The following is a 27,778-nucleotide window of genomic DNA, read 5'->3' as shown; positions in this document are numbered from 1 at the left end:
TAAAAATCTTTTTTTCTGTTTTTTGATGCCACTGCTAGGGTTTGAACTCAGGGTCTTGAGCCCTCAGCTTTTTCACTCAAAGCTAATGCTCTACTGCTCAAGCCACACCTCTACTTCTGGCTTATTGGTGGTTAATTGGAGATAAGAGTCTCACAGTTTTTCTTACCCAAGCTGGCATTGAACTATGTATGATCCATAGATCTCAGCCTCCTGAGTAGCTAACAGCGCCTAGACACAGAGTTCAAGCCCCATGGCTGAGTCAACAACAACAACAACAACAACCCAGCAAACAGCTATGTTTCCTGACTTCCTGCTCCATGGACTCCATCTGGAGATTTGACAGTGAGCTCCCCAACAGGCCCAAAGCCACGCCCAGTGCCCTCTAAAGCTCTTCTCCCAGAGTGGGGCTCTGTGGATGCGTGTGTGTGTGTGTATGTGTGTGTGTGTGTGTGTGTGTGTGTGTGTGTGTGTGTCCTGATCTTGGGGCTTGAAAAATCAGGGCCTAGCCACTGTCTCTGAGTATTTTTGCTCAAGACTAACACTCTACCACCTGAGCTACAGCTCCCCTTCTTTTTATTTACTTTTAATTTTTAATTTAATTTATTTATTTATTTTTGTGGTGAATTGGAGGTAAGTGTCTCATGGACTGTTTTCCCAGGCTAGCTTCAAATCAAGATCCTCAGGTCTCAGTCTCCTAAGTAGCTAAGATGACAGCAGGCCTGCATCAGCAGCCCTGGGCTCTGCATGTGCCTTCAGGTGGCAGGCCTGGACTTTTGTAGCTGGCTCCAAGCCCAGTAGGTGGGATTAACTGAAGGACTGGGAGAAGACACAGAAACTTGAACAAATGGGAGGCCATCCATACATGGCCTAGAAGAAAACATACAGCCAGAAGAAACTTCCCTACATGACAAAAAAAGAAAGAAAAGAAAAAAGAAAAAAAAAAAACAAGGAAGGAGAGTAGAGTAGAGAAGACAAGTCCAATTCCACTGGAATGTGTTCTGAGAGAACTTCAGAACTTCTGGTCTAGTCTGGTCAGTGGCTCATGCCTGTAATCCTAGCTACTCAGGAGGCTGGTCTAAGATTCATGGTTTGAAGCCATCCTGGGCAGAAACTTGAGATTCTTATCTCCAATTAACAAGAAAAAAAAATCAGAAGCAGAGGTGTGGCTCAAGTGCTAGAATACCAGCCCCAGGCAAAAAAAAAAAATCTAAGGAAAAGTTTGAAACTCTGAATTCAAGCTACACACACACACACACACACACACACACGAACTGACAACTAGAAATGATGACTGAGTCTTTACATACCAAGACAGCAAAGCAGCCAGGCTCCAGTGACTCATACCTGTCATCCTAGCTACTCAGGAGGCTGAGATCTGAGGATCATGGTTCAAAGCCAGCCCAGACAGGAAAGAAAACAGGACTGAATCACAAGAAAACAGAAAGTAGAGCTGTGGCTCAAAGTGGTAGAGTGCTAACCTTGAGCTGAAGAGCTCAAGGACAGAGCCTGAGCCCAAATCAAGCCCTACAAAAAGAAGAAATGTACTTATCATTTGACTCATGTAAAGGTAGCCCCTCACCTTTATATTAATAGAGGGGAGGGGGGAGAAGGAAAGGAAAGAATCGAGGGAGGGAAGGGGAAGGAGGGGGAGAGATAGGAAAGAAAGAGAGAGAGAAAGAAAGAGAAAGCAGGGAGGGGCGAAAGGAAGGAAAGAAAAAGAAATGAAAGGAGGAAGGAGAGAAGGAAGGTAGGAAGGGGAAGAAGGATGTGGCTCTGGAAAGCCCTGATCCATGGCTTTGTTTGGAAATGAAGTGGCTGGCTTGGTGACAGTGCTCAATGCCCCCCCCCCCCCCCCCCGCCGTGGGCTGTTGAGAAAGGGGAAGTTTGGGCCAGCTGTGCTCATTCCTGGCCTCCTTGGCTGAGTGAGGCCGAGTGAGTGACACTGGCTGTGCCCCAGCACCACCCTTAGTGTGCAGCTGCTCTCGCAGCCTCTCACATCTGGATGCCCACGACCCAGGTAAGTGCTGCATCTTCCCTAGCCCCACTTTCCTGCTGTCTCCATCACAGGCCAGCAGCACCAGGTCCTAAGTCCATGTGAGCAATGGCAGCAGGGTCCTGGGGTGGGACATTGTAGCCTGAGGACTTCACACCCGATGGGGAATGGAGAAACACCGGCTTAGGTCCAGCTGCCATGAAGGTGAAGTCACTGCTCGGGAGACCTCATGCAGTACTTCTTCTGTCTGGGCTTCTCTTCCTGGTGTGTGTGAAGGGATGGTGAAGGCTGCCTTCTTGGGTTGAGATGAGGCACAAGCTGGAGAGCAGTGTGTACAGTGGGAGGGGAGGGTATTACTGTGCCTATGCTGATGTGAGACTTGATCCTCGGTATAGGGAATGACTCCTGCAGTGCTGAGCTGCAGGGCAGGGAAAGGCAATGACTAGGTGAGCATTAGGCTGCACCTTGTGGGGGGAACTGGAGCAGGGTGGTTCACGCCTATAATCCTAGCTACTCAGGAGGCTGAGATCTGAGGATCTTGGTTCAAAGCCAGCCCAGGGAACTAAAGACCTGGAGACTCATCTCCAATTAACCTCTAGAAAACAGGAAGTAGGGATGTGGCTCAAGGGATAGGGTGGTAGCCTGGAGCTGAAGAGCTCAAGGACAACACCCAGGCCCAGAGTTCAAGCCCCATGACCCCCCCAAAAAAAAACAAAAACAAAAAAAAAACTGGGATACCAACAGTCTTTGTATCTTGGTCAAAGCATTTCTGGTCTTCTGAGAGCTACAGACCCACTGCAGAGGCCTCAGAAGGAGGTATGTTAGCCTGGAGTGATATTTAGATGAGCTGTCTGCCTCTTGCTCTCCAGAAAATGAATCTGGGAGATTCGGGTTCAACATGTCCATATCAAATTCCACTGAGGTACTTCTTCCTAAGGCCATTCCCTTTCTGGCCTCTGTTGCAGTGTTGACCTCTGAGAGACAATGGACTGAGGGTATTGATTCCTGATTCCTGGTACCATGACTGCCCTTGTAGTCTTAGCAATTGGAGGCAGATAGGAGAATCACTGGGTCCCAGGAGTTCAAGACCAGCCTAGGCAACATGGAAAGATAATATTTAGTATTATGTGTATCTAGATATAATATTTTAAACTATATTATATACTACATATAATAGCATCTGCATCTATGGGAAGTTCTGCTATTCTTACAGATTTTGCATATCTAAATAAAAACATACCATTTCCTATGCAAATGCAGCTGCAAGATAATCACACTGTAGCTCCCCAATACTTCCGGTGTACACACCTGGGAGCTGTCACTGCCAGAGAGCCATGATGGGCAAGGAGCATACCCCAAACACCGCTGTCTTGGGCCCAAGGAAGGAGCCCAGGCTGGGAGGCCACAGGGAGCTCTGGGAGTCCCTGGAATTTGGAGGTATAAGCCTGGCAGAGGATCAGCAAGGCACAAAAGGTGTAACGACATGCTGCAGCAATGGCTTTGGCCATGCAAAGCAATGGACTTCACTCTGCTCTCCGCATAAGGAATTCCTTTCTTTTCTTTTCTTTTTTTTTTGTCAGTTCTGGGCTTGACCTCAGGGCCTGAGCACTGTCCTTGGGCTTTCTCAAGGCTAGTGCTCTATCAGTTGAGCTACAACACCACTTCCAGCTTTTTCTGTGTAGATGGTACCAAGGAATGGAACCCAGGGCTTTGCACATGCCAGTCAAGCACTCTACCATTAGTGTCACACTCCTGGCTCCCTCAAGGAAATTCTGAAAGGCTTACAGCAGGAAAGGCACAGGAGTACATTTATTTACAGTCAGCAGCTGAGAATCGGTCAAAGAAGTGTAGCCTAAGAAATATAGTGATCCTAAAAAATGGAGCTGTAGCTCAAGGGGTAGAGTGCTAGACACACACACACACACACACACACACACACTTGTAGGCCAGGCACTGGTGGCTCATACCTGTAATTTTAGCTACTCAGGCAGCTGATATCTGAGGATCACAGTTCAAAGTCATCCTGGGCAGGAAAGTCCATGAGATTCCTATCTCCAATTAACCACCAGAAAACTGGAAGTGGTGCTATGGCTCGAAGTGGCCTCGAACACTAGCCTTGAGCAATAGAGTTTGGGGACAGCACCCAAGCCCTGAGTTCAACCCTATGACCAACAAAAATACATTAAAAAGTATAATAATCCAAGTATGGGAATGACAAGACCAGAACGAAAGCAGGGAAAATACCAAGAGTAGTGGTTCATGCCTGTAATCTCAGCTTCTAAACCAATAGAAGAGGAGGAATAAATGGATATGGTGAGGGTGTACCCGAGATCCCAGCTAGGTAAGGGATCATCTGAGGCTAGCAAGGTCCTGAGTTCAAATCCTAGTGGTGAGGAAGGAGGGGAAGAAAGGAAGGAAGAGAGGGAGGGAGGGAGGAAGGAGATCGAGTGGAGGGAATGGACTAAAACAGGCAGTGGTGAAATCTGGAGGCTGATTAGAAGACGGTGTGTTTAGGGACCATGAAGGAAGAGAACTGAGGCTGAGGTGTCCAACCTTAGGTAAGAATGGAGGGACAAGAAAAAGAGATGCTGGAGCCCTCCTCAACACCCTGCTTGCTTTACTCCAGGCACACTTGAATTTCAAGTAGCTGTCAGCCGCCCTTACCACTCTGGCTGCCATGGCATGTGCAGGTCTTGGTGATAACTTTCCTGAACACCATCGGTGCACTAGTCTAGAAACAGAACATCTCACTAGAGATGGATGAGATATCCTGAATGGGGTACAACAACTCCTTGAGACCCGCGGAACCCCTCATTGCATGCCCAGCTCCCAGGCTCAAAGTCCTCACAGGGATGACTGTGAGTTCTCTAGGAAGCACCCCGGGCCCACCCTGCCTCCCCCAGGTCAGCAGTGACTGGCCGCCTCATAGTGTGGGACCCTGCCCACCACTAACTCATAGCTGAACTGAGTCCCTTCCTTGGATCCTAGGACAAGCCACCAACACAAAGCTGCTCTTACAAGCTGGGCATGGTGGCTCACGCCTGTAATCTTAGCTACTCAGGAGGCTGAAATCTGAAGATCAGGGTTCAAAGTCAGCCCAGGCACTAAAGACCTGGAGACTCATCTCCAGTTAACCACCAGAAAACCAGAAGTGGCATTGTGGCTCAAGGGGGTAGGGCAGTAGCCTTGAGCTGAAGAGTTCAGGGACAACGCCCAGGCCCAGAGTTCAAGCCCCGCAACTGACAAAAAAAAACAAAAAACAAAAAAACAAAAAAAAACTGCTCTTATAAACATCTCAGAAAACTGAAGTCTAAGGATGGAGGTTAGAAGTCAGCCAGGCAGATCAATCCAAGAGCCTCTTATCAACAGTTAACTAGCAAAAAGCAAGAACTGAAAGTGTGTGACTTACATGGCAGAGGGGATAGGGGGAGAGTTCAAGGCCAGTACTAGTGCTCGCTCGCTCGCTCTCTTTCTTTCTCTCTCTCTCTCTCTCTCTCTCTCTCTCACACACACACACACACACACACACACACACACACACATACACACAATCTGTTCCCAGAACTGGAGGCATGGCTTAGTTGGTAGTGCCTAGCCACTAAGTGAAAACATCAGGTACTGAGTTCAAGTCTTGGTCTCAGGCTTAAAGGAAAACAAACTTGACATACTGGGATGCCCAGCATTTCATATTTGTGTGAATATGAACCTTCCGCAATGCCAACTGTGTTTCTTACCGAGGATGTTGGCTGAGGAAGTAAAATGTGCTAAACGAATCCAGGCTCCTGAGCTCCTGAGGATGAGTGATGTCACCATCACTTGGTCTTCTTTTGGAGAAGTGAGAGTTAGAGCTGCCTGGCTGCTCTCCCTCCACCCTCTCACCTCCCTCTACCCACACCCACCCCACCTGGCTTCTGAGGAATGTCTTGCTCAATCTTTTCTCCTTAAACTGGGCACTGGTACATGTAATCCTAGAAAATCAGGAGCTGCAACCTAAGAATCTTGGTTCGAAGTCTGCCTTGGGTAAGTAAATTTGAGAGACACTTATCTCCAATTAACCAGCAACAAGTCAGAAGTAGCTGTGCCATCTAAGTAATCATTTGATATCCTGAGTTCAAGCCCCAATATCAGCACACACACAAAAGAACCTTTCCCTTCATCCGGCCTATTTATTGTCCCTTGAAAATGTTTTCAACAACTAAAGGAATGGGAAGACAACAGAAAGAAGCCAGAATTCCACCACTCCAGCACTTGCAGGCCTCTGCACCCCAGACAGTCTCTTGATCTTGATGACAGATGGCAGATGGTTATAGAGCCTAAAGATGTGGCAGAGGAAAGGAATTTCAGGCCCTGAATCCAAACTGTCCAGCATCACCAGACCAGATCCTGGCTACTCACCACTCAAAAGCCAGAACTCAGGAGAGGAGGCTTGGTTGGAATAGAATCTGTGTGTGCGTGCACTCATGCGTGCACACATGTGCATACAAATGTGCGCGCACACACACACACACACACACACACACACACACACACACACACACACCCCAAGGGTTGAACTCAGGGCCTGGGAGCTGTTCTTAACTTTTTACCCAGCAAAGCTAGCACTCTACAACTTGGAGCTACAGCATCACTTTCAGCTTTTTGCTGGTTGACTAGGGTTTTGTGTATGCTAAGCCAGCCCCAGAGTTAGGATTTTGTTGTTGTTGTTGTTGTTTGCCTTTTTGTTGGTCATGGTACTTGAACTCAGGGCCTGGGTGCTGTCCTTGAACTTTTTTTGTGCAAGGTTAGCATTCTACCACTTTGAGCCCAGGCTCCAGTTTCAGCTTTTTTTTTTTTCTTTTTTCTTTTTGGTAATTAATTGGATACAAGAGTTTCACAGACTTTTCTGCCCAGGCAGGCTTTGAACTACCATCCTCAGATTTCAGCCTCCTGAGGAGCTAGGATTACAGGGGTGAGCTCCCCATGCAGGGGGAAGTACATTTAGATAACAGCTCCTCAATGCCAGGCAAAGGGAGAGGAACTCACCTTGCAAAGGGAAGTAACCTTGAAAAGGACAACGCACCTAGGAGTGCCCACTGTCGCAATGCCACCCTACACTGTCACAAGGGAAGTCTGTCCACCTGCATACCTGCTCCTTACATGTCTCCCATGTAGGAGACACTGAACAAGCAACAAACACACCATGTGACAGTCGGGCTCCCTATCACCTGCTCATGAGCCCTGACCAGGTGAATGACGCCCTTTCAGAAAGCTGAGTACACTCACTGGATAGGAGCAGGTGAAGAGGAAGAAAAGCTCCAGAAGGAACAGCCACAGGAATATGCAGGGTGGGAGAAGCTGGGCGGGAAAACATCGGAGGAGTTTGATGCTCACTCTGTGGGTGGATGGGGGCTGTTGAGTGTGTGAACACTTAGCTTCCTGTCTCCTACCTCAGTCTCCCCTAAAGTTCTGCTTTCAGTTCTCTTATGAACACAAAGTATTTATGCCCTGGGACTAGGGATGATTCGCAGTTTGGGGGTTTGACCAGCTCTGGTCAGGTTCTACCTCCTCTCTAGACAGGATCTCAGCCCCCATTTTGGTTTTCAGAAGTCTATTTTATTTCTGAGTCGAGTCCTTCGACTGGGAGTTTTCTTTTTTAAATCCGGTTGAGCAGTTTTCTCTCCCATCCCATGTCTGCTTTGTAGCTAGACACCCCCCTCCCCTCCCACTGCTCCACAGCTGGGGCCCTACAATGACATGCACCATATTCCAGTCAAATCATAGACCTTTGTTCCCTTTTGTCTTCCTTTCTTTCCTGAGAAAGATGGCAAAAAGTCAAAAAAAATTCAATTCGTAAATCCTAGCTACTCAGGAGGTTGAGAACTGATGATCATGGTTTGAAGACAGTCTGGGCAGAAAAAAGTCCATGAGATTCCTGTCTTCAATTAACCAGTAAAATGCCAGAAGAGGAGGTCTGGCTCAAGTGGTAGAGCACTGGCCTTGGGTGAAAAAGATAAGGAATAGAATCCAGGCCCTGAGTTCACGCCCCAGTATCAAGTCCCAAAATAAATCAGCCGGGAGTTTGGCCTAGTGGTTAAAGTGCTTGCCTAGTATGCACGAAGACCTGGGTTTGATTCCTCGGTACCACATGCATAGAAAAAAGCCAGAAGTGGTGCTGAGGCTCAAGTGGTAGAGCTCTAGCCTTGAGAAAGTCCAAGGACAGTGCTCAGGTCCTGAGCTCAAGCCCAAGACTGGCAAAAAAAAAAAAATTCTTTAAAGGGGCCGGGAGTTTGCCCTAGTGGTTAAAGTGCTTGCCTAGCATGCATGAAGACCAGGGTTCGATTCCTCGGTACCACACACATAGAAAAAAGCCGGGGGGCCTGGAGTTTGGCCTAGTGGTTAAAGTGCTTGCCTAGCATGCACGAAGTCCCGGGTTCGATTCCTCGGTACCACATACATAGAAAAAAGCCAGAAATGGTGCTGAGGCTCAAGTGGTAGAGCTCTAGCCTTGAAAAAGTCCAAGGACAGTGCTCAGGCCCTGAGCTCAAAAAAAAAAAAAATCAATATATAAATTATTTTTTTTTTTGCCAGTCCTGGGCTTGAGCTCTAGCCTTGAAAAAGTCCAAGGACAGTGCTCAGGCCCTGAGCTCAAAAAAAAAAAAAAAATCAATATATAAATGATTTTTTTTTTTTGCCAGTCCTGGGCTTGAGCTCAGGACCTGAGCACTGTCCTTGGACTTTCTCAAGGTTAGAGCTCTACCACTTGAGCCTCAGCACCACTTCTGGCTTTTTTCTATGCATGTGGTACCGAGGAATCGAACCCAGGTCTTCGTGCATACTAGGCAAGCACTTTAACCACTAGGCCAAACTCCCAGCTGATTTATTTTGGGACTTGAGCTCAAGCCCAGGACTGGCAAAAAAAAAAATCATTTATATATTGATTTTTTTTTTTTGAGCTCAGGGCCTGAGCACTGTCCTTGGACTTTTTCAAGGCTAGAGCTCTACCACTTGAGCCTCAGCACCATTTCTGGCTTTTTTCTATGTATGTGGTACCGAGGAATCGAACCCGGGACTTCGTGCATGCTAGGCAAGCACTCTACCACTAGGCCAAACTCCCTGCCCCCATAAAGGATTTTTTACAAATAAATGTATGAACTCATGGAAGTACTTTAACTAAGCATCATCCTCTGGTGAAGGTCTGAGCATGAAGTCTTTTGTTTTCTGTGCTCTTTCTCTCTCAGGAAGTCCACATAGGAATTCCCAGAACTTGTGGGCATAGTAGAGTTCATGGTAAAGGGGAATTAAGTTACAGACAGAATGAGGATTGCTAATCAGCTGACTCTGGGGTGGGGAAAAACCTTCTGGATTAGCTAAGGGCGACTGATGTAATCACAAGAGTTCTTCTTACACATGAGAGAAAAACAGTAGAAGGGCAGCAGAAGGGAAGTGTGAGAATGGAAGAAAGATCAGAGCCATGTAATAGGGCTAGCTTTGAACCCAGTCATGAGCCAAGGAATGTGAATGTTTATCTAGACACCAAAAGACTAGGAAATGGGGCTGGTATCTCATGACTGTAATCCTAGCTACTCGGGAGGTTCAGATCTGAGGATCACAGTGCAAACCCAGCCCAGGCAGGCAAGTCTGTGAGATTTTTATCTCCATTTAATCACCAGAAAACTGGAAGTGAAGCTGTGGCTCAAAATGGCGGAGCTCTAGCTTTGATCGAGAAAAGCTCAGGACAATGCCTAAGTCCTGATTTCAAACTCTACAACTAAACAAACAAAAAAGACTAAGAAATGCATTCTCCCAGGAAGCCTCTAGAAAGCTACAACCCAGGCAGGGAGCCTGGCCTAGTGATAGAGTGCTTACCTAGAATGCACGAAGCCCTGGGTTCAATTCCTCAGTACCACATGCACAAAAAAAGCAAGAAGTGGTGCTGTTGCTCAAGTGGTAGAGCACTAGCCTTGAAAAAGCCAAAGGACAGTGCTCAGGCCCTGAGTTCAAGCCCCAGGATGAAAGAGAGAGAAAGAAAGAGAGAGAGAGAGAGAGAGAGAGAGAGAGAGAGAGAGAGAGAGAGAGAGAGAGAGAGAGAGAGAGAAGGAACATGTTGTTTATCAATTGTTGATACTTGGGTTTAAACTGAGAATCTCATGTTTGCTGCTGCTTTATTACTTAGGCCATGCCTTAGCCCTGTTTTTCACTATTTACTTTTAGGATAGGGTCTTGGTTCCTGTGCAGGCAAAGCCCCCAAACTGCTATCTGCCCATTTTAGGCTCCCCACAGTTGTTACGACAGGTGCATACCACTACATCCATATCCTGCCACCAAGATGGAATTTAGAGACATCTTCTGTTCGGATTGGCCTCAAGCAGATTTCAGCTTCCCAAGTAGCTAGGGTCACCAAACTCAGAAGAGCCCAAAGTTAGGTGTCCATTATCTGATAAGGGCCTTATACTACTTCAACCAATGTGGAAAGGGAACTGGATGCCCACAGAAGAGAAGCAAGTCCTGTGACAGTCTGGCAAGAGCAAGAATTCACTCTCATGAGAAGGCATTATCCTTTCAGGAGAGTGCATTCCTTGTGATCCAATTGCCTCTGTCTGTTGTGTGGAGTGCCTGATGGATACCTCAACCTTAAATCCATCCTCACAAACCCCTGTGAAGGAGGCTAGGAAAGTGGTTTTGTGGTGGAATGCTTGCCTAGCATGCCCTGGATTCAATTCCTCAGTACCAAATACATAGAAAAAGCCACAGGTGGCACTGTGGCTCAAGTGGTGGAGTGCTAGTCTTGGGCAAATGAAGCTCAGGGACAATGCCCAGATCCTGACTTCAAGCCCCAGGATTGGCAAAAAAAAAAAAAAAAAAACCAAACCTGTGAAGTAGCAGGTGGCATTCTTCCCATGTCATGTGACTTGCCTGAGGTCTCCTCCCTGGCGATTTACCTGTGGCTTCCACTATGAGCATCTAAGCAGCTGTGGTAAGAAGCACGGAGACAATCATCTCTCAGCTCATCCCAGGTGCACTCACACCTCTGGCTTCTGTCTCCATTCCTCCTAGGATCTCAGTGCGATGTCTTGGTGGAAGGACTATTTCTGGATCATCTTAGCTGTGGCAATCATGGGTGTCTCCTTGATTCTGGGCCTTATCCTGTTTTGTGTCTGTCGGTGGCACCTTCGACAAGGTAATGGCCATCCCACCTGGGGGAGGTTGGGAAGGGTGGGGGGGGTCAGTGTGTCACAGCTACTTTAGGGCAAGTAGATGAATTCTGGTTTGTATGACCTAAACTCTGGACTAAGCATCAAGCACTCTAGAATCAAGGCTTATCTCCGACACTAATTTATGTACCTATCTTCAGTTTCCCCATTTGCATGAGAGGGAAGAGGCTTAGCTAATTTCTGAAGAGTTTGTTGGCCCAGAAAACTTGGGAAATAGCAGGATCTGTTTCAACACACCATGTGCTCGGGTGCTTTCACTCTGTGTGGCAGCTGACCATGGCATTCTGCCTCAGAGGCTTGAAGGAAAACACATGGCCTGAAGTCCAAAACAGTCTAGATCAGTGGGTTTATCGACCATGGTCCAACCTTCTCCAAGACCACACTCTGAATTTTCCTGTACTGAGCAGAGGTTTGAGCCATCCTCAGACATCAAAGTGACCCACTCATGATCAACATTGACTTTAGATTATTTACAAGTAGGTTTTCTACCTTGCTGTTCATCTCAAAAAATATCAAGTCCTGATTTCAGTGAGTGTGTAGTCTTGAGACTCAATCCAAAGGATCTTAGAAAACATCCTAAGCCAGTCTACCTGGAGATAACACAAAGTGAGATATACGGCTCACTCCTCCAAACCCCCTGGGCAAGTGTCCACCGGCAGTCAGGCCACTCTCTTCCCAGGCATCTGGACACCATGTCACAATGTTCTCAACACAGTGCCCATGGGTCCTAGCTACACAAGAAGCAAAAGCTTTTTTAAAAAATTCTTAGTGTCTTTTTAGAAATTAATATATATACATGTATATGTTTATCTAATTTATATTTTATATTATATATTTTTATATTATAGAATGTAGTAGATATTATATTTTATATAATATAATATATATATATTCAGAGGAAAAGTTGGGTAGTGATGAATCCCACATGTAATCCTAGCTGCTCAGGAGGCTGGCTTTGATCCATGTCCTCAGATTTTAGCCCACCTGAGTAGCTTAGGATTACAGGTATGAGCTGCTGCACCCAGTGATCATGGGTATTTTTTGTTGTCTTGGGTTTTTTTTTTTTGCCAGTCCTGGGGCTTGGACTTAGAGCCTGGGCACTGTCCTTGAGCTTTCTTAAGGCTAGCACTCTACCACTTGAGCCACAGCACTACTTCTGGTTTTTTCTGTGTATGTGGTACCTCGGAATCAAACCCAAGGCTTTGTGCATGCTAGTAAGCATTCTCCCACTAGGCCATTCTCCTGGCTCAGGATCATGGTTTGAAGACAACCTGAGCAGAAAAATCCATAAACCTTTTATCTCCCATTATCCACCAATAAAGCTGGAAGCAGAACTTTGGCTCAAACGATACAGAGACAGCCTTGAGAAAGCACCTAGACCCTGAGTTCAGGTCTGAGTACTGGCATAAAACATATTCAGAGAGCCACCAATCCATAATAGAGGTGCCAATAGAGTGGCAATCAGAACCCAGCTGTGTTCAGATCTCAGCTTATTGTTCTTTTGCTTCTGCCCCTTAGCACAATGTTTGTGTATACCGGTACTGAGGCTTGGACTCAGGGCCTCCTACTCTTTTTATTTCCCTCAGTCCTAGGGCTTGAACTCAGAGCCTGGGCACTGTCCCTGAGCTTTCTCAAAGCTAGCACTCTACCACTTGAGTCACAGGACCACTTCTGGGTAGGTGGTATGAAGGAATCGAACCCAGGGCTTTGTGCTAGCACTCTATCAGCTAGGTCACACTTCTTTCCCAGGGTCTTGTACTCTTTCAGGATTTCTTCGCTCAATGCTGGCCCTCTGCCACTTGAGTCACAACTCCATTTCTGGCTTTCTTCTTGTTAATTAGAGATAAGACTCAGCTTTATCTTCCCAGGCTGGCTTTGAACCTTGATCCTGAGATCTCAGCCTCCTGACCTACTAGGATTATAGGCGAAAGCCATCAGTGCCCAGCTTAACATAATTTAATACAAGAGTATATACTCAAAAAACCCAGTATCTTATTGTATAATGTATACTAATGAAAAAAAAGTGCATTGTGGGTTCCTACCTCCTCTATCCATTTACTTCTATAATTTTTTTTCATTTGTAGATACAAAAGTATGACCCTAACGAAAAAAACCTTACCTGCCTTCTTTTATCTCACATTAACAAATTATAATAAATAAGAAGTATATAACCAGGGGTTGAGAGCATGGCCTAGTGGTAGAGTGCTTGTTGCACGAAGCCCTGGGTTTGATTCCTCAGTATCTCATACACAGAAAAAGCCAGAAGTGATGCTGTGACTAAAGTGGCACTAGCCTTGCGCAAAAGAAACTCAAGGACAGTGCCCAGGCCCTGAGTTCAAGCCTTAGGACTAGCAAAAAAGAAAACATATATGACCCACACATTCATGCTTATACATTGCTTTTCCCATTCTTTATCTCATGTCTGGCATTTTTCTGAGTCACCATAGTATTCAGCCATGAAGAGGCAGCCCCCAGTTCCCCCACTGCTTAGTGTCAGCCTCTGGTTGAGTAGCATGGGTTCCGGTGCCAGTTCTACCCCTGGTCAGCCCTGTGTTTCTGTCCTGTTCCTTCCTGGCAGTTCATCTTCTAGATAGCCTGGGACCCTCTTGATCTCTGAAAACATCCAAAGTCTGAAATTACAACTTTGGCTAATTCATCCTAAATTTCTATGCTTTATTTCTCCCTCTATTAGGAAAGAAATGGGAAATTGCCAAGCCTTTGAGCCAACGCCAAAGAGATGAAGAAAAGATGTATGAGTAAGTATGTGTATGTGTGGAGTCTCTGAAACTCCTCCTTTCCTATAGAACCAGGAAATGTGCTCACCATCTCCATATTAAGGCAGAGGTCTCAGGGCTTTGTGGGTACAAACACACTCTGGACCTCTCTGCTGTTAAAGGACCCTTGTCAGATCTATTCTGATAGTGGTCACCAGTTGGACTCTCTCTCTCTCTCTCTCTCTCTCTCTCTCTCTCTCTCTCTCTCTCTCTCTCTCTCTCTCTCTCTCTCTCTGTCTGTCTGTCTCTCTCTCTCTCTCTCTCTATATATATATATATGTCTCTCTCTCTGTCTCTCTTCTTCTCTCTCTGTGTGTCTCTCTCTCTGTCTCTCTTCTCTCTTTTTCTCTCTCGTGCTGGTACTAGGGGTTAAACTCTGGGTACTATCTTTCAGTATTTTTTGTCAAGGCCAGTGCTCTACCACTTGAACCACAGCCTCACTTTGGGCTTTTTGCTAGTTAATTGGAGGTAAGAGTTCATGGGCATTCCTGCCTAGGCTATGAACAGTGATCCTTAGATCTCAGCTTCCTGAGTAACTAGAATTACAGACATGAGTCATCAGTGCCTGGCCGTACCTCTATTCTTTTAAGTAGACTACAAATGTAGCCCTCTGAAAGCTAGTGTGCTAAACAAAAATATGATATCCACTTGACTTTTGCTTTTGCAATGTGTTTGGAGCTTTATGATTCCTGTTTCTAATGTGCGTAGGTGGGGGTTTTCAAGGCCACCCTTGTGGCTCAATCGTTGGCTAAAAGGCTTCCCGTAACCCAGAGAGCATTACACTTCTAGCTACAGGACAATTTGGTAAAAGTAGACTAGACACAGTAAAGGGAAAAGATGGGTATAGTGGAAACATGAAGAATGCAGGCCCAAGCCATCAGTGATTCTCTCCCTGTGACTTCTCAAATACTGTAAATTCTTCCAGCAACCATGTGTGACCACACATTCAGAAAATCAACAACCAGAAAAGCTCTCCTGAGCCTTGATATGCAGGTTCAAATGGAGAGTTAGCTGGGTACTCGGGGAGAAACAAAACTGTACACTTTTAGCCAGGTGCAGTGGCTCACACCTGTAATCTGAGCTATTCAGGAGGATGAGATCTGAGAATCCTGGTTCAAAGCCAGCCTGGCCACTAAAAAGACCCCAGACTCTTATCTCCAATTAATCACCAGAAAACCAGAAGTGGTGCTGTGGCTCAAGGGATAGGGCGGTAGCCTGGAGCTGAAGAGCTCAAGGACAGCGCCCAGGCCCAGAGTTCAAGTCCCACAATAACAACAACAAAAAGTACACTTTTCTAAACTGAATGCTTTGTTTTTTGTTTTTGTCAGTCCTAGAGCTTGAACTCAGGGCCTGAACACTGTCCTTGGGCTTTCTCAAGGCAAGAGCTCTACTACTTCAGCCACAGCAATACTTTCAGCTTTTATCTATGTATGTGGTACCGAGGAATTGAACCTGGGTCTTCATGCATGCTAGACAAGCACTCTACCACTAGGCCAAATCTCCTGGGCCTAAACTGGATCATATTATTGGCTAAAGGTGACAAAGAAAACAACTTCCTCTCCATTCTGATCTTCTTGAAGACTCAGAGAAACATGTCACATAGATGATCAAAGCAATGCCTTCATGAAAAACAAAACTGGCACTGCCATTGAGACTTCTCATGGAAAAATAATATGAATACAGAAAAATACAACCAGAATCTGGGTGCAGTGGTTCCTGCCTGTAATCCTAGCTACTCAGGAAGTTCAGAGCCAGCCCAGGCATGAAAGACTGTGACACTCTTACCTCCAATTAACCACTAAAAAACAGGAAATGGGGCTGTGGTGCAAGGGGTAGAGCGGTAACCTTGAGCTGAAGATCTCAGGGACAGCACCTAGGCCCAGAGTTCAAGACCCACAACTGACAAAAAAAAAAAAAGAAAAGAAAAATACAACCAGAGCCAGGTGCCAATGCCTCATGTCTGTAAACCTAGCTACTAAAGAAACTAAGGTCTGAGGAACACGATTCAAGCCAGCTTTTTCAGAAAAGTCCAGGAGATGTTTCTCATCAATTAACCACCAAAAAGCTGGAAGTGGATACATGGTTCAAGTGGTAGAGCATCAGCCCTGAGCAAAAAAGCTAAAGAACCGCCTCCATGCCCTGAGTTCATGTGCCAGTGTGGACACAAATGAATGACCAAATGAAAGAAAGACAGAAGGAAGGGAAGAAGGAAGAAAAGAAAATAAAAATAAGAGAAATAGAGAATGTACCCAGAAAATACACAACTCAACAGATTTCCACCGAGTATACCCAGAAAGCCGGTACTCAGGTCAAGATCTAGATATTACCAATACCTCCGATGCTTTAGATACACATTTACTTGATATGCTATCCGAGATACAGCCTGTCTCAAACAGTACCAGTCAGGAGTTTTTGTTTCTGTGGTTTCTGCACTTTATATGGATGGAAACATTCAGTATATATTATTTACTGTCTGGCAAGTTTTGCTTGACATTTTTTTCTGTTGGTGCTATAGAGACTCAACTCAGGGCTCACTCAAGCTACACAAATGCTCTATGCTAAACTGCATCCCTGACCTTGACGTTGTTGTGTATAGTTGTCACTGGGTCATTTTCCTTGCTGGAAGTCTTCCATGACACATTTATCTATTCTATGGCTAGTGGGTATCTGGGAAGTGTTGTGGGCAATTGTATGTGACTCTGTCTCCCTTGAAAACCTAGGCTAAGACAGGTCACGTCTAATTTGGGGCTTGTGTTGGATTCTGTTATGGTAACATATACCAGAGATTACCAGCTTCCAGATAAGAAGAGGTTTGTTTTGGCTCATCATTTGGAAGTTCTAGTCTGAGACTGGCTGGCTCAATTGCTCATCATACCAGGGCAGGGAGCTCACAGCAAAGCAAAACTTCTCAACTCTTCTTAGCCAGAACAAAAAAAAAAAAAAAAAAAAAACAAAAAAAAAAAAAAAGAGAAGGGGAGAGGGAAGAAGGGAAGAAGAGAGGGAGGGAGGGAGCAGAGGTGGGAGGAAGGAAATGTGGGAAGGTGGGCTGTGGAGTTGCATAATCTCCTTTATAGACATTCTTTCCCATAAGCCTCAATCTCTTATTTAATTTACTTTTGGTCGGGACTTGAACTCAAGGCTGGAGCTCTTTCCCTGAGCATTTTTTGCTCAAGGTTAACACTTTACCACTTTGAGCCCCAGCTCCACTTTCAGTTTTCTGAAAGTGATTAATTGGAAATTAGAATCTCATGGACTTACTTACCCAGGCTGGTTTTGAACCATGATCTTCAGATTTTAATCTCCTGAGTAGCTAGGATAACAAGTGTGAGCCCCTCTCAAAGTATTCATCCTTTCCAAAAAGTGCTAAACTGGGCCTTTAGGGATATTTCACATCCATTACAACAGGTGTGTTATAAAAGCTCCTCTGTACACTCTAGTTCATGCCTTTGTGTGTGTGTGTGTGTGTGCACGTGCACTTGTGTGTGCTTGCATATGCATGAGCCAGTTCTGAGGATTGAACTGAAGTTCTCACATTTTTATTTAGCTTCTTCACTGGGGCTGGGGGTGTAGCCTAGTGGCGGAGTGCTCACCTAGCATGCATGGAGCCCTGGTTTTGATTCCTCAGTATCACATACACAGAAAAAGCCAGAAGTAGTGCTGTGGCTCAGGCTCAAGTGGCATAGCACTAGCCTTGAGCAAAAAGTATCCAAGGACAGTGCCTAGGCTTTGAGTTTAAGTCTCAGTACTGGCGGAAAAAAAAAAAAAAAAAAAAAAAAGCTAGCACACAATCACTTGAACCACCCTTTTGGGTCTTTGCTGGCCAGAAATAGTCTCAGACTTGACTGTACTGACTAGCTTCAAATCAGGGTCCTCAGATATCAGCCTTCTTAATCAGCTAGTGTTATGGTGAGCTACCAGTGCCTGGCTACAGTTCATGTCTTTTGGTGAACGTGTGCAAATATCTCACCAATGTAGATAGAGACTCAATAGCAGGATTGCTGTCTTGGGTATGTTAATATTCAACATTAGCAATAAATCTGTCTTCCAAATTGAAATATGCCAAGTGCATCTCTCCCTTTTCTAATCTAGCTCAGGGGAACACTGAAAAGGACTCCATATTCTAAATTATGTCAATTCACTGCCAATGCTCCTGCCTGGAGGAAAATACCACTTTAGAGTAGAAATTACAAATTGGATATAGGACTTGGAAAGGAAATGATTCTGATTTAGAGAGACGGAGATTTGAAGGTTTAGCGCAATTCAGATTCCTTGAAGTTTTCCCTCCCTCCCTCCCTTTACCCTCCCTCTCTCTCTCTTCGTTTCTTTTTGCCAGTCCTAGGGCTTGAACTCAGGGCCTGAGCACTGTCCTTGGACTTTCTCAAGATTAGAGCTCTACCACATCAGCCACAGCATCACTTCCAGCTTTTTCTGTGTATGTGGTACCAAGAAATCGAACCCAGGGCTTCGTGTATGCTAGGCAAGCACTCAACCACTAGGCCAAACTCCCAGCCCCTTGATGTTTTCTTATAAACCTTCTGACAGTAAAGTGGATTCAAACCTAACCCTGACTTCTCTTTCTCTCTAGAAATGTTGTAAATCAGTCTCCAGGCCCGGTGCCTCCTTTGCCACCTAGAGGGTCACTGTCTCCACGAGACTCCAGTAAGTATAGTTTGTTGCTAACACTTTCATTCAGGGTAAGATCGTTTTATGGAGCTGTCTCAAGCTGCTATAACAACAACAACAACAACAAAATAATCATGTGCTAGGAGTTTGGCCTAGTGGTGGAGTGCTTGCCTAGCATGCATGAAGACCCAGGTTCAACTCCTCTCAGTACCACATACACAGAAAAGGCCAGAAGTGGTGCTGTGGCTCAAGTGGTAGAGCTCTAGCCTTGAGAAAGCCCAAGGACAGTGCTCAGGCCCTGAGTTCAAGCCCCAGGACAGGCAAAAAATGTGTGTGTGTATGGACATGTGTGTGTGTGTGTGTCTGTGTGTGTACACACACAATGACTTTGCAGATGAGGATCTTTTTATGTATTTCAGCCCCACAGGACTCCTCAAGTCAGTCACCTGCTAAATACACATCAGTGAAGAAATTTAAAAACAAGAAGATCTTTTCTTTCCATAGTAACAATGAGCCTGAAGATGACTATGATGATGTTGAAATTCCTCCAAATACTGGAAACCATCATTTTAAAACACTCACTTCTTTGTGGCACACAGAAGAGGGTTCTCACAACACATTCTAAAAACAACCAAGAAGCAGGTGCTGCTGGCTCACACCTGTAGACCTAGCTACTCAGGAGGCTAAGATCTGAAAATCACAGTTCAAAGCCAAACTGGAGGAGAAAGACCATGAGATGCTTATCTTCAATTACCCATCAAAAAGCCAGGAGTGGAGGTGTGCCTTAAGTGGTAGAGCACCAGCCTTAAGTGAAAAAGCCAAGTAAGAGTGCAAGGTCCCTGTGCTCAAGCTCTAGTACTGGCGTGCACAGACACACACACACACACACACACACACACACACACACACACACACACACACACACAATCCATCAAGAATGACTGAGCCAGGCACTGATGGCTCACACCTGTAATCCTAGCTACTCAGGAGGCTGTGATCTGAGGATTGTGGTTTGACGACAATCCAGACAGGAAAGTCCATGAGATTCTTAACTCCAACAACTACTCAGAAAACCAGAAATGATGCTATGGCTCACAAAGAGGCTCAGGGACAGCTCCCTAGGCCCTGAGTTCAAGCCCCAGGACTGGCAAAATAAACAAACAAACAAACAAACGACTGAACTCCAGCAATATTTCCAGATCCTAATATTCAGTGGTAATTCTATGAAGTTCTGTAAGATAAGCATACAGATGAGCAGATGACTGCAACTGCAAGGACTCAGGCTCAGCCCTGTGGACTCAGGCTCAGCCTCTGTGCTTTAATCAGTCCCATTTTCATGGACCCCATGCTAAACATTCCCTCTTTCTATTTCCTTGGTGTGTAAGGCCCTAGGTGACCTTCAATCTCAGGACTGGACTGTATATGGCCTCCCAGGTTCCCAGCCTTGGCTAGGAGTTACCAGGCGTGCCAATCTTCCTCCCCAACCCACCCAACCCCAGATGGTCACTATGGTGTCTTCTTAGGGTGCATACACTCACCACATTTCAGTCTGAAGTTTGTACAGCCAGGATCCGTTCACATCCCCAGCCTCAATGGACATGCTTATATTATCCAAACTGGGGGTAGATCATGGAGGCCATGAGGTTCAAAAGGTGTAGAAAGGGCCAGGAGTTTGACCTAGTGGTAGACTGCTTACATAGCATGCACGAAGACCCAGGTTTAATTCCTTGGTACCACATACATAGAAAAAAATCAGAAATGGTGTTGTGGCGTAAGTGGCCTTGGGAAAAGCCCAAAGGACAGTGCTCAGGCTCTGAGTTCACGCCCCAGGACCGGCAAAAAAAAAAGAGGCATGGAAAGCTGGGCATGGTGACTCTTGCCTGTAATCCTAGCTAAGCCGGAGGCTGAGATCTGAGGATCTCAGTTCAAAGCCAGCCTGGGCACTAACAAACCTGAGACTTTTATCTCCAATTAACCACTAGAAAATGGGAAGTGAGGCTGTGGCTTAAGGGGTAGGGTGGTAGCCTGGAGCTGAAGAGCTCAAGGACAGTGCCCAGGCCAAGAGTTCAAGGCCCAAGACCAGTGGCGGGGGTGGAGGGGGCTGGAAAGTAGACGGACATGGCTCAACCAGCACAGATGTATTTGGGAGAAAATTCTGCCTCCAAACCAAAGCTACAGACTCACTCTGGCTTACACTACAACACTGTATAGTTTATGTGTAGGAATGCTAGAGTTATTCAGTGGGGATTGGGGTTTTTGAAAATCAAATCTGAGGCCACAAGGTAAGTCCAGACCAGTGGTTCAAACCTTTAATCTTAGCTACTGGGGGTTTGAGATCTGAGGATCATTGTTGGAAGCCAGATAGGGAAGGAAAGTCTCTGAGACTCTTATCTCCAACCACTGAAAGACCAATAATGGAGTTGTGGCTCAAGTGAAGTCCTCAATAGTGGCATGCGCACACACACCCAAACACACACCGCGCTACATGGACCTAATCAAAGCCACACTACCCATAGAGGATGGAGCTCTTGCCTGGGTGGCATCACAGCAATCAGCAAAGAACACAGTCATCTTCCACTCCATACCTGGAGGTGTGCTGCGGCTATGAGTTGAGGTAATGGTCATCTCTTCTCCATGCTAAACTTCCTCGGGTGCGTTACTTCTTCACCCATGCTCTGTGCCCTCAGAGCTTCTGAATGATGTCAGTGGTGCTCATGACCCTGTGATCTTCCTATCCCAACAACTGCCAAATCCCGGGCAGCTCTCCTATTCCCAGCTGGGACATCCCCAGAGGCCCACAGGACCCTGAGGTTTAACACTGGCCAATAAAAACTGATTGCTTATAGCCAATCCCCTGATGGCCACACTCCAAATGTCATCTTAGTGGCTGAGGTCAGAAACCAGGCTTCCTGTCCACCTCCTGTGGACTGCCAGCCTGGGTGGCCATCCTGAGGTTAGGCTATTACCAACACTTGCCAAGAGACCTTTAACAGCCTCTAACTGGACTCCAGCCTGTGGCATCTCAGCCAAACCACTCCCTACAGAGCCGCCAGAGATGTTCTAAAGGGAATACCTAAACACTTCCCGCCAGATCTAGGGCTTCTCCTTGCTCATTCACCTTAGAAAGACCCAGACTCCTTCATGTGGCTTGGAACACTTGTTAGGATCTAGTTACTGGCTTTTACCAGTCCCTGCTTTCTACACATTCTGGTAATCTCCACTTGGCCCCTATTTTTTTTTTTTTTTTAGGCTTGAATTCTTGGTCTAGGCACTGTCCCTGAGCACTTCAGCTCAAGACTACCACCTGACGCCTTGAGCCACAATGAAACTTCCCGTTTTCTAGTGGTTAACTGGAGATAAGAGCCTCTCACTCCTTAGTGCCTGGGCTGGCTTTGAATCGTGATCTTCAGATCTCAGCTTCCTGAACAGCTAGGATTACAGGCATGAGCCACTGTGCCCAGCATCAGCCCCAATTTTTTTGTATATATTTAAAGGGTTTCATCATATTTCCATGCCTTTATTTTTACCATGCACACACATATCTGCAAACATGCACACACCATTACCCATTCTTGTTCTTCTTTCCACTAATTCCCTTCCTCCTCTCCTTTTCTTTCTACTTTCGTGTCATTTTTCAAGAGTTTTTCGATTGTTATTATAAAGGTGATATACAGAGAGCTTTCTAGTTACATAAGTCAGGTAAAGAATACATTCCTTTTCGGACAATTATCATCCCTTCCCTCCCTTTCTCCAAGTTTTTGTTTCTCATCCCCTCCCATAACTTGTATATTTCATTTTCAATATAGTGGCCAATGAGTATCACTGTTGCACTTATTTGCCCTTTATACCTTCACTTCTGTGCCTCCTTACACTCTCAAAGACATAAAAACACACAAAACAAAAAGGAAAGAAAACAAAAATAGCAAAAAAGAAAAACCCTCTTGTTTCCATTTCCTGGAGTTCCTTTCAATAAATATTATTTTGTATGATCAGATACACACAGGTATTGCACCTTTGTGTTCCTCTCCTAAGAGTATCTTCCTTGGGCTGGGAGTGTGCCCTACTGGTAGTGTGCTTGCCTATCAAGCACAAAGGCATGAGTTGTATTCCTTGGTACCACAGAGAGAAAAGGCTGGAAGTGGTGCTGTGGCTCAAGTGGTAAGAGCACTAGCCTTGAGAAAAACCAAGGACAGTGCCTAGGCCCTGAGTTCAAGCAGCAAGACTGGCAAAAAAAAAAAAGAAATGGGGCCCAAGAGTTTAGCCTAGTGGGAAGAGTGCTTGCCTAGCATGCAGGAAGACCTGGGGTTCAATTCCTTTGTACCACATACATAGAAAACAGCTAGAAATGGTGCTGTGCTCAAGTGGTAGACCTCTAGCCTTCAGAAAACCCAAAGACAGTGCTCAAGCCCTCAGTTCAAGGCCCAAGACTGGCAAAAAAAAAAGTATCCTCCTTTGATCTCACTCTGTGTGAATGCCTAGAGACCTGTATAATTTACTACATTCCTGTACTTTAGATCTAGCTTCCACATAACTCCATATCATTTTTCTATCATTTTATTAGCTTATGTTATACAAAAGGGGATTTCACTGTTACATTACTATATATTTACAATATATTCCAATCAATTTTATGCCTCTATCACTCTCCCTCTTCTTAAATCATATCATTTGGAAGGGAGGTACTGGTAGAGGGTCCAGATTCTACAGATGAGAGAAAACATCCAATGCTTATTTTTCTGAACTGGCCTATAGTTCCATCATTTTCCTGCAAATGGGACCACTTCCTTCTTTATAAATGGGATACTATGCCATTGTGTATATGCACTGTGCTTTCTCTATCCATTCATCTACTGTTGGGCAACAAGGCTGATTCCTTAGCTTGGCTACATTGAACAATGATGCTGTGTAACAGTATGAAGGTATATCTGTTGTGTTCTGAGTCACACTTCATTATATATATGTCTGGGGGTACACTGGTAGGATCATAAAATTATTATATTCGTAGGGATTTTTCTCTTTCTTTTTTTTGGCAATCCTGGGCTTGTACAGAAGAGATAAAGCAAGTTTAAGTTTTTAAAAAATGATAACTGGCCATAAAATTTTATTTTTTTGCATTGCAATGGCAAAAGAATATTATTTTTCCAATATGAAAAAGCCACACGGTGGGGCTGGGAGTTTGGACTAGTGGTTAAAGTGCTTGCCTAGAATGCATGAAGACCAGGGTTCGATTCCTAGGTACCACATACATAGAAAAAAAGCCAGAAGTGGTGCTGAGGCTCAAGTGGTAGAGCTCTCTAGCCTTGAGAAAGTCCAAGGACAGTGCTCAGGCCCTGAGCTCAAGCCCAGGACTGGCAAAAAAAAAAAAAAAAGAAAAAAGAAAAAGCCACACTGTCAGTGTTAGGCACACAGATAACATGAAACAAACTATGAGACAAAATACAAAAAGAACAAACAGCATTTTACATAGATAAGACCTGGATGACAAAGAACAGAAGATATTTACACAATTTTGTTGGCTATGAATTTTAGTACATCAATTGAACCTTGAACATGTCTTAAGTTTTAGTCTTCAGGACCTATAAAGAAAATTAGGGAAACAGAGAATTCTTTTCCTACATTAATAGATAAATGTCATTCAACTGTATAGAAGGGTCTAGCAAACCCCATTCTATACCAAGAGGGTCATTTAACTTGTACAGAACTCTGATTTTGCTAGGAGTTTTTATTTTTTTTGAACAATTCGCTTTTATGTATCCCATTGTTCTATATCTAACATATTTTAACATTTTACTTTTGAGTCCAAATATGGCTATAGCAGAGAAGCTTTAATATAATTTGTAAGATGGCTATTTACAGCCTTGATGGGGCATAAAGTCTTCTGACACTGAATTAGCATGATTAAACAGTAAACATAGAGCCGGGAGTTTAGCCTAGTGGTTGAGTGCTTGTTTAGCATGCACGAAGACCAGGGTTCAATTCCTCGGTACCACTTACATAGTGGTGCTGAGGCTCAAGTGGTAGAGCTCTAGTTTTGAGAAAGTCAGAGAGTCCAAGCACAGTGCTCAGGCCCTGAGCTCAAGCCCAAGACTGGAAAAAAAGGAAAAAAAAATTTTTGGAGATGTTAGTCTCTTAACTCAGTTTGTAGTACCATTTTAAGAACATTGTCTTTTAACCAGGCTATGAAATTAACATCAGGTTCCAGGCCCCCTTGCCTGAGTTTTTACAGAAGAGATGGTTGTTTATCGTGGCTGTGCTACCTTTCTCCCTGTTCTGCATACCTGTTAACTCACTTTATTTCTGTCAATTACCTGTGAAGTCACTTTGATGCACTGGCCTGTCTCAATTTTTAAGGGAAGCTGAGCTGGTAGGTTTTTTTGGGTTATTTTTTGTTGTTGTTGTTGTTTTAATTTGGCTGCATGCTTCCTCACTCCACCACATTTTAAACTGTAGATACTGACTGAGTTTTAGGTAGCTTTTGACCAAGTTTTCCCAGTTGTGGGGAATTAAGACATTTCTTGTCTGCCAATCCTGTGAGAATGCCCATATTGTAAGTGGCATAAGTAGGAGCATAGGCCCCAGAGGTGGTTATGACCCGTTCAAACACCAGACGAGTTTCATCAGGCAGTGCTCCATACTCAGCACACAAGTGGCCTTTTGGTGGATTTGTGTCCTTCTCTAGGTTAATTGGTTGTAATTTACCGGGCATCACCAAAGGCACATCAATGTAAGCTTCCAATTTCCCTTGTTGTTAAGCCTTCCAGATCCTTATAGAGACACCAGCTATAGGTGGGCACATGTCTGCAAGGGAGGGTACTGAGAGGTCTGAGAATGGGTAGATTTCTCCTCCTCAGAGGAGTCAGAGAAAGGCTCCTAGGACTTCATCACCCTCCTTGACTTCACATGTTTAATACTCCTTATTATCAGATCTAGAGCCTCCCATCACATCTTCCTGTCCTTTTTCCCAAGACTCCAGGTTTTGAGTCACATCTTTTTGCTCTTTGCCCCAAGACTCAGATTTCTTGGTCATTTCTCCTTGCGCTATTATACCTCTTTGCTCTAAGAGTGAGAGCATGTGGCCATCTCCTTGTGTTGCACGGGTGCTTTCAGCACAGGCCCATACTCTGTGGGCTGAGAAGCCTGAAGAGGTTGTGCTGTTATCCCCCTCATCATAAACCTCCCAACTGTAAGCATACTCAGAATCATCATTCTTATTGAATGTGTAGCCTTGATAGCATTGTATGGATTGCTGGATCCACAGCGTAAAGAACGCAGATAAAAATTTTGTATCTAGGCCGGGAGTTTGGCCTAGTGGTAGAGTGCTTGCCTAGCATGCACGAAGACCCGGGTTCAATTCCTCAGTACCACATACATAGAAAAAAGCCGGAAGTGGTGCTGAGGCTCAAGTGGTAGAGTGCTAGCCTTGAGAAAGTCCAAGGACAGTGCTCAGGCCCTGAGCCCAAGCCCAGGACTGGCAAAAAAAAAAAAAAAATTTGTATCTAGGGGCCAGGAGTTTGGCCTAGTGGTTAAAGTGCTTGCCTAGCATGCACGAAGACCCGGGTTCGATTCCTTGGTACCACATACACAGAAAAAAGCCAGAGATGGTGCCGAGGCTCAAGTGGTAGAGCTCTAGCCTTGAGAAAGCCCAAGCACAGTGCTCAGGCCCTGAGTCCAAGCCCCAGGACTGGCAAAAAAAAAAAAAAAATTTGTATCTAGGGCTGGGAGTTTGGCCTAGTGGTAGAGTGCTTGCCTAGCATGCACGAAGACATGGGTTCAATTCCTCAGTACCACATACATAGAAAAAAGCCAGAAGTGGTGCTGAGGCTCAAGTGGTAGAGCTCTAGGACAGTACTCCAGCCCTGAGCTCCAGCACTGTCTCCAAGGACAGTGCTCAAGCCCTGAGCTCAAGCCCAGGACTGGCAAAAAAAAAAAAAAAAATTGTATCTGTTTCATACTTGCAAGTGAAAGTTTGGTCTGTGCCATCGTCTACTAACTTGTATGAATAAATGGTAACATTTTCATTGAATTTTATTGATTGTAGTATTGTGGATTATTGTCTAATCTTGAGCATATACATTATTTTGTTATTGTGGCACTGTAGATGGTTTGCATCATATATATTGGTTTGGTTCCACATAGAGGACATATGGAAAATAAGTGAAAAAATGTGCTGTGGCCTTCCTATTAGGCCCCACACAAAGACTTTTTTCCACATGTCAGGTTAAGGTGGAAATATATGTGGTACCAGTACTGTGGTATGTTTTCCACTGGTTCATATTTTTATTCTTTTATATTCCATGACTGATGTACCACATCTGGTATTGTGGCATTGTTGTAACACCCTCCCTAACCCCCATTCAGCCCCATGGGATTATGGGCTTCTAAGTGATATAGCAAGTACACCAATCCTAATTTTTGTATGATATACATAAGATACCTATAAACAACAAATGCACTTCATGCACTTTGTCAAACCAGTCTTCGACTTCTATGCTAATGACATCGTAAATGTGGATATTTTCCACTATTCCCACTAGAGATTTCATCTCATCTGAGCTCAGCATTACTGTCTTGGCCCCTTTTTTCCAGAGCATACCTGCATAAGACAGGTTCCATTCTCCTTTCAGTGCACATTTTAACACTTGTTTGGCTAGCCTTTTTCCTTTCATCCTGTCTTGATGAATATCATCTTATCTAAATTGTTATATTCCAGCTCTGGTTAGTGATATGGCTGTGACCAGTGGGCTCAGTGGGTTTGAAGTTCTAGTTACTGAGGCTGGCATAGATTCTTTTGTTAATTCTGTCATGGCTGCTCCATAGAACAAGTTATTTTTACATTTTTCTAATATTATTTGGCTAGCCTTCTCATACTTAGGTGATTTTTCTTGCACAATTCGTTCATACCTTTACTAATTTGATTAAGGTTTCAGTTTCTTCACTGTCCTTTCCTTCCTTTCCTGTCATTTTCTCTTCAGGAACTCTAGGAGACCCATATTGCAAAATGTAGTGATAAATTCACCTGTTTTTACTTAAAATATCACTTCCACGTGGGAAGAGTTTCTAGTCCTTGTTGTAATTTCTCTTGTACTGTCTCAGCCTTCCTAAGTAATCTCTTAGCTAACCATACCCTCATTGTGAGGCTCCCACTCTTCTTCTTCTTCTTTTTCTTTTTTTTTTTTTTAAAAATCTGGGAGACCTCA

The 27,778-nt window shown here is 44.8% G+C and overlaps 1 protein-coding gene and 1 long non-coding RNA gene across 2 annotated transcripts in view; one reads left to right on the top strand and one right to left on the bottom strand.

Annotated features, from left to right (window-relative positions):
* Window positions 1-2,620: 2,620 nt before the first annotated feature.
* The window catches only part of LOC150051111 (uncharacterized), a 35,184-nt gene continuing 10,026 nt past the window's right edge, over window positions 2,621-27,778 (bottom strand). Inside the window, exon 3 of the long non-coding RNA XR_016538282.1 lies at window positions 2,621-3,086. This is a non-coding gene — a long non-coding RNA (uncharacterized LOC150051111). The remainder of the gene's footprint in view (window positions 3,087-27,778) is intronic.
* Window positions 11,039-19,331, top strand: Scimp (SLP adaptor and CSK interacting membrane protein). Its single transcript, XM_090351609.1, has 4 exons — window positions 11,039-11,150; window positions 13,877-13,940; window positions 18,544-18,617; window positions 19,001-19,331. The coding sequence occupies exons 1-4, from the start codon at window positions 11,039-11,041 to the stop codon at window positions 19,204-19,206; spliced, it is 456 nt and encodes a 151-aa protein (XP_090207735.1). The 3' UTR covers window positions 19,207-19,331.

The sequence above is a fragment of the Megascapheus bottae genome, chromosome 17 (genome assembly GCF_031878675.1).
Source record: "Megascapheus bottae isolate mThoBot1 chromosome 17, mThoBot2.hap1, whole genome shotgun sequence".
Classification (NCBI taxonomy): domain Eukaryota; kingdom Metazoa; phylum Chordata; class Mammalia; order Rodentia; family Geomyidae; genus Megascapheus; species Megascapheus bottae.
The sequence above is the reverse complement of the archived record's forward strand: the minus strand, read 5'-3'. Positions and strand labels throughout refer to the sequence as shown.

Excerpts from the sequence above, each read along its gene's own strand:
- Scimp (XM_090351609.1), top strand. The coding sequence starts at position 11,039 with ATGTCTTGGTGGAAGGACTATTTCTGGATCATCTTAGCTGTGGCAATC. Across the intron at positions 11,151-13,876 it reads TCGGTGGCACCTTCGACAAG|GAAAGAAATGGGAAATTGCC; the intron begins GTAATGGCCATC and ends TCCCTCTATTAG. Across the intron at positions 18,618-19,000 it reads ACTGTCTCCACGAGACTCCA|CCCCACAGGACTCCTCAAGT; the intron begins GTAAGTATAGTT and ends TATGTATTTCAG.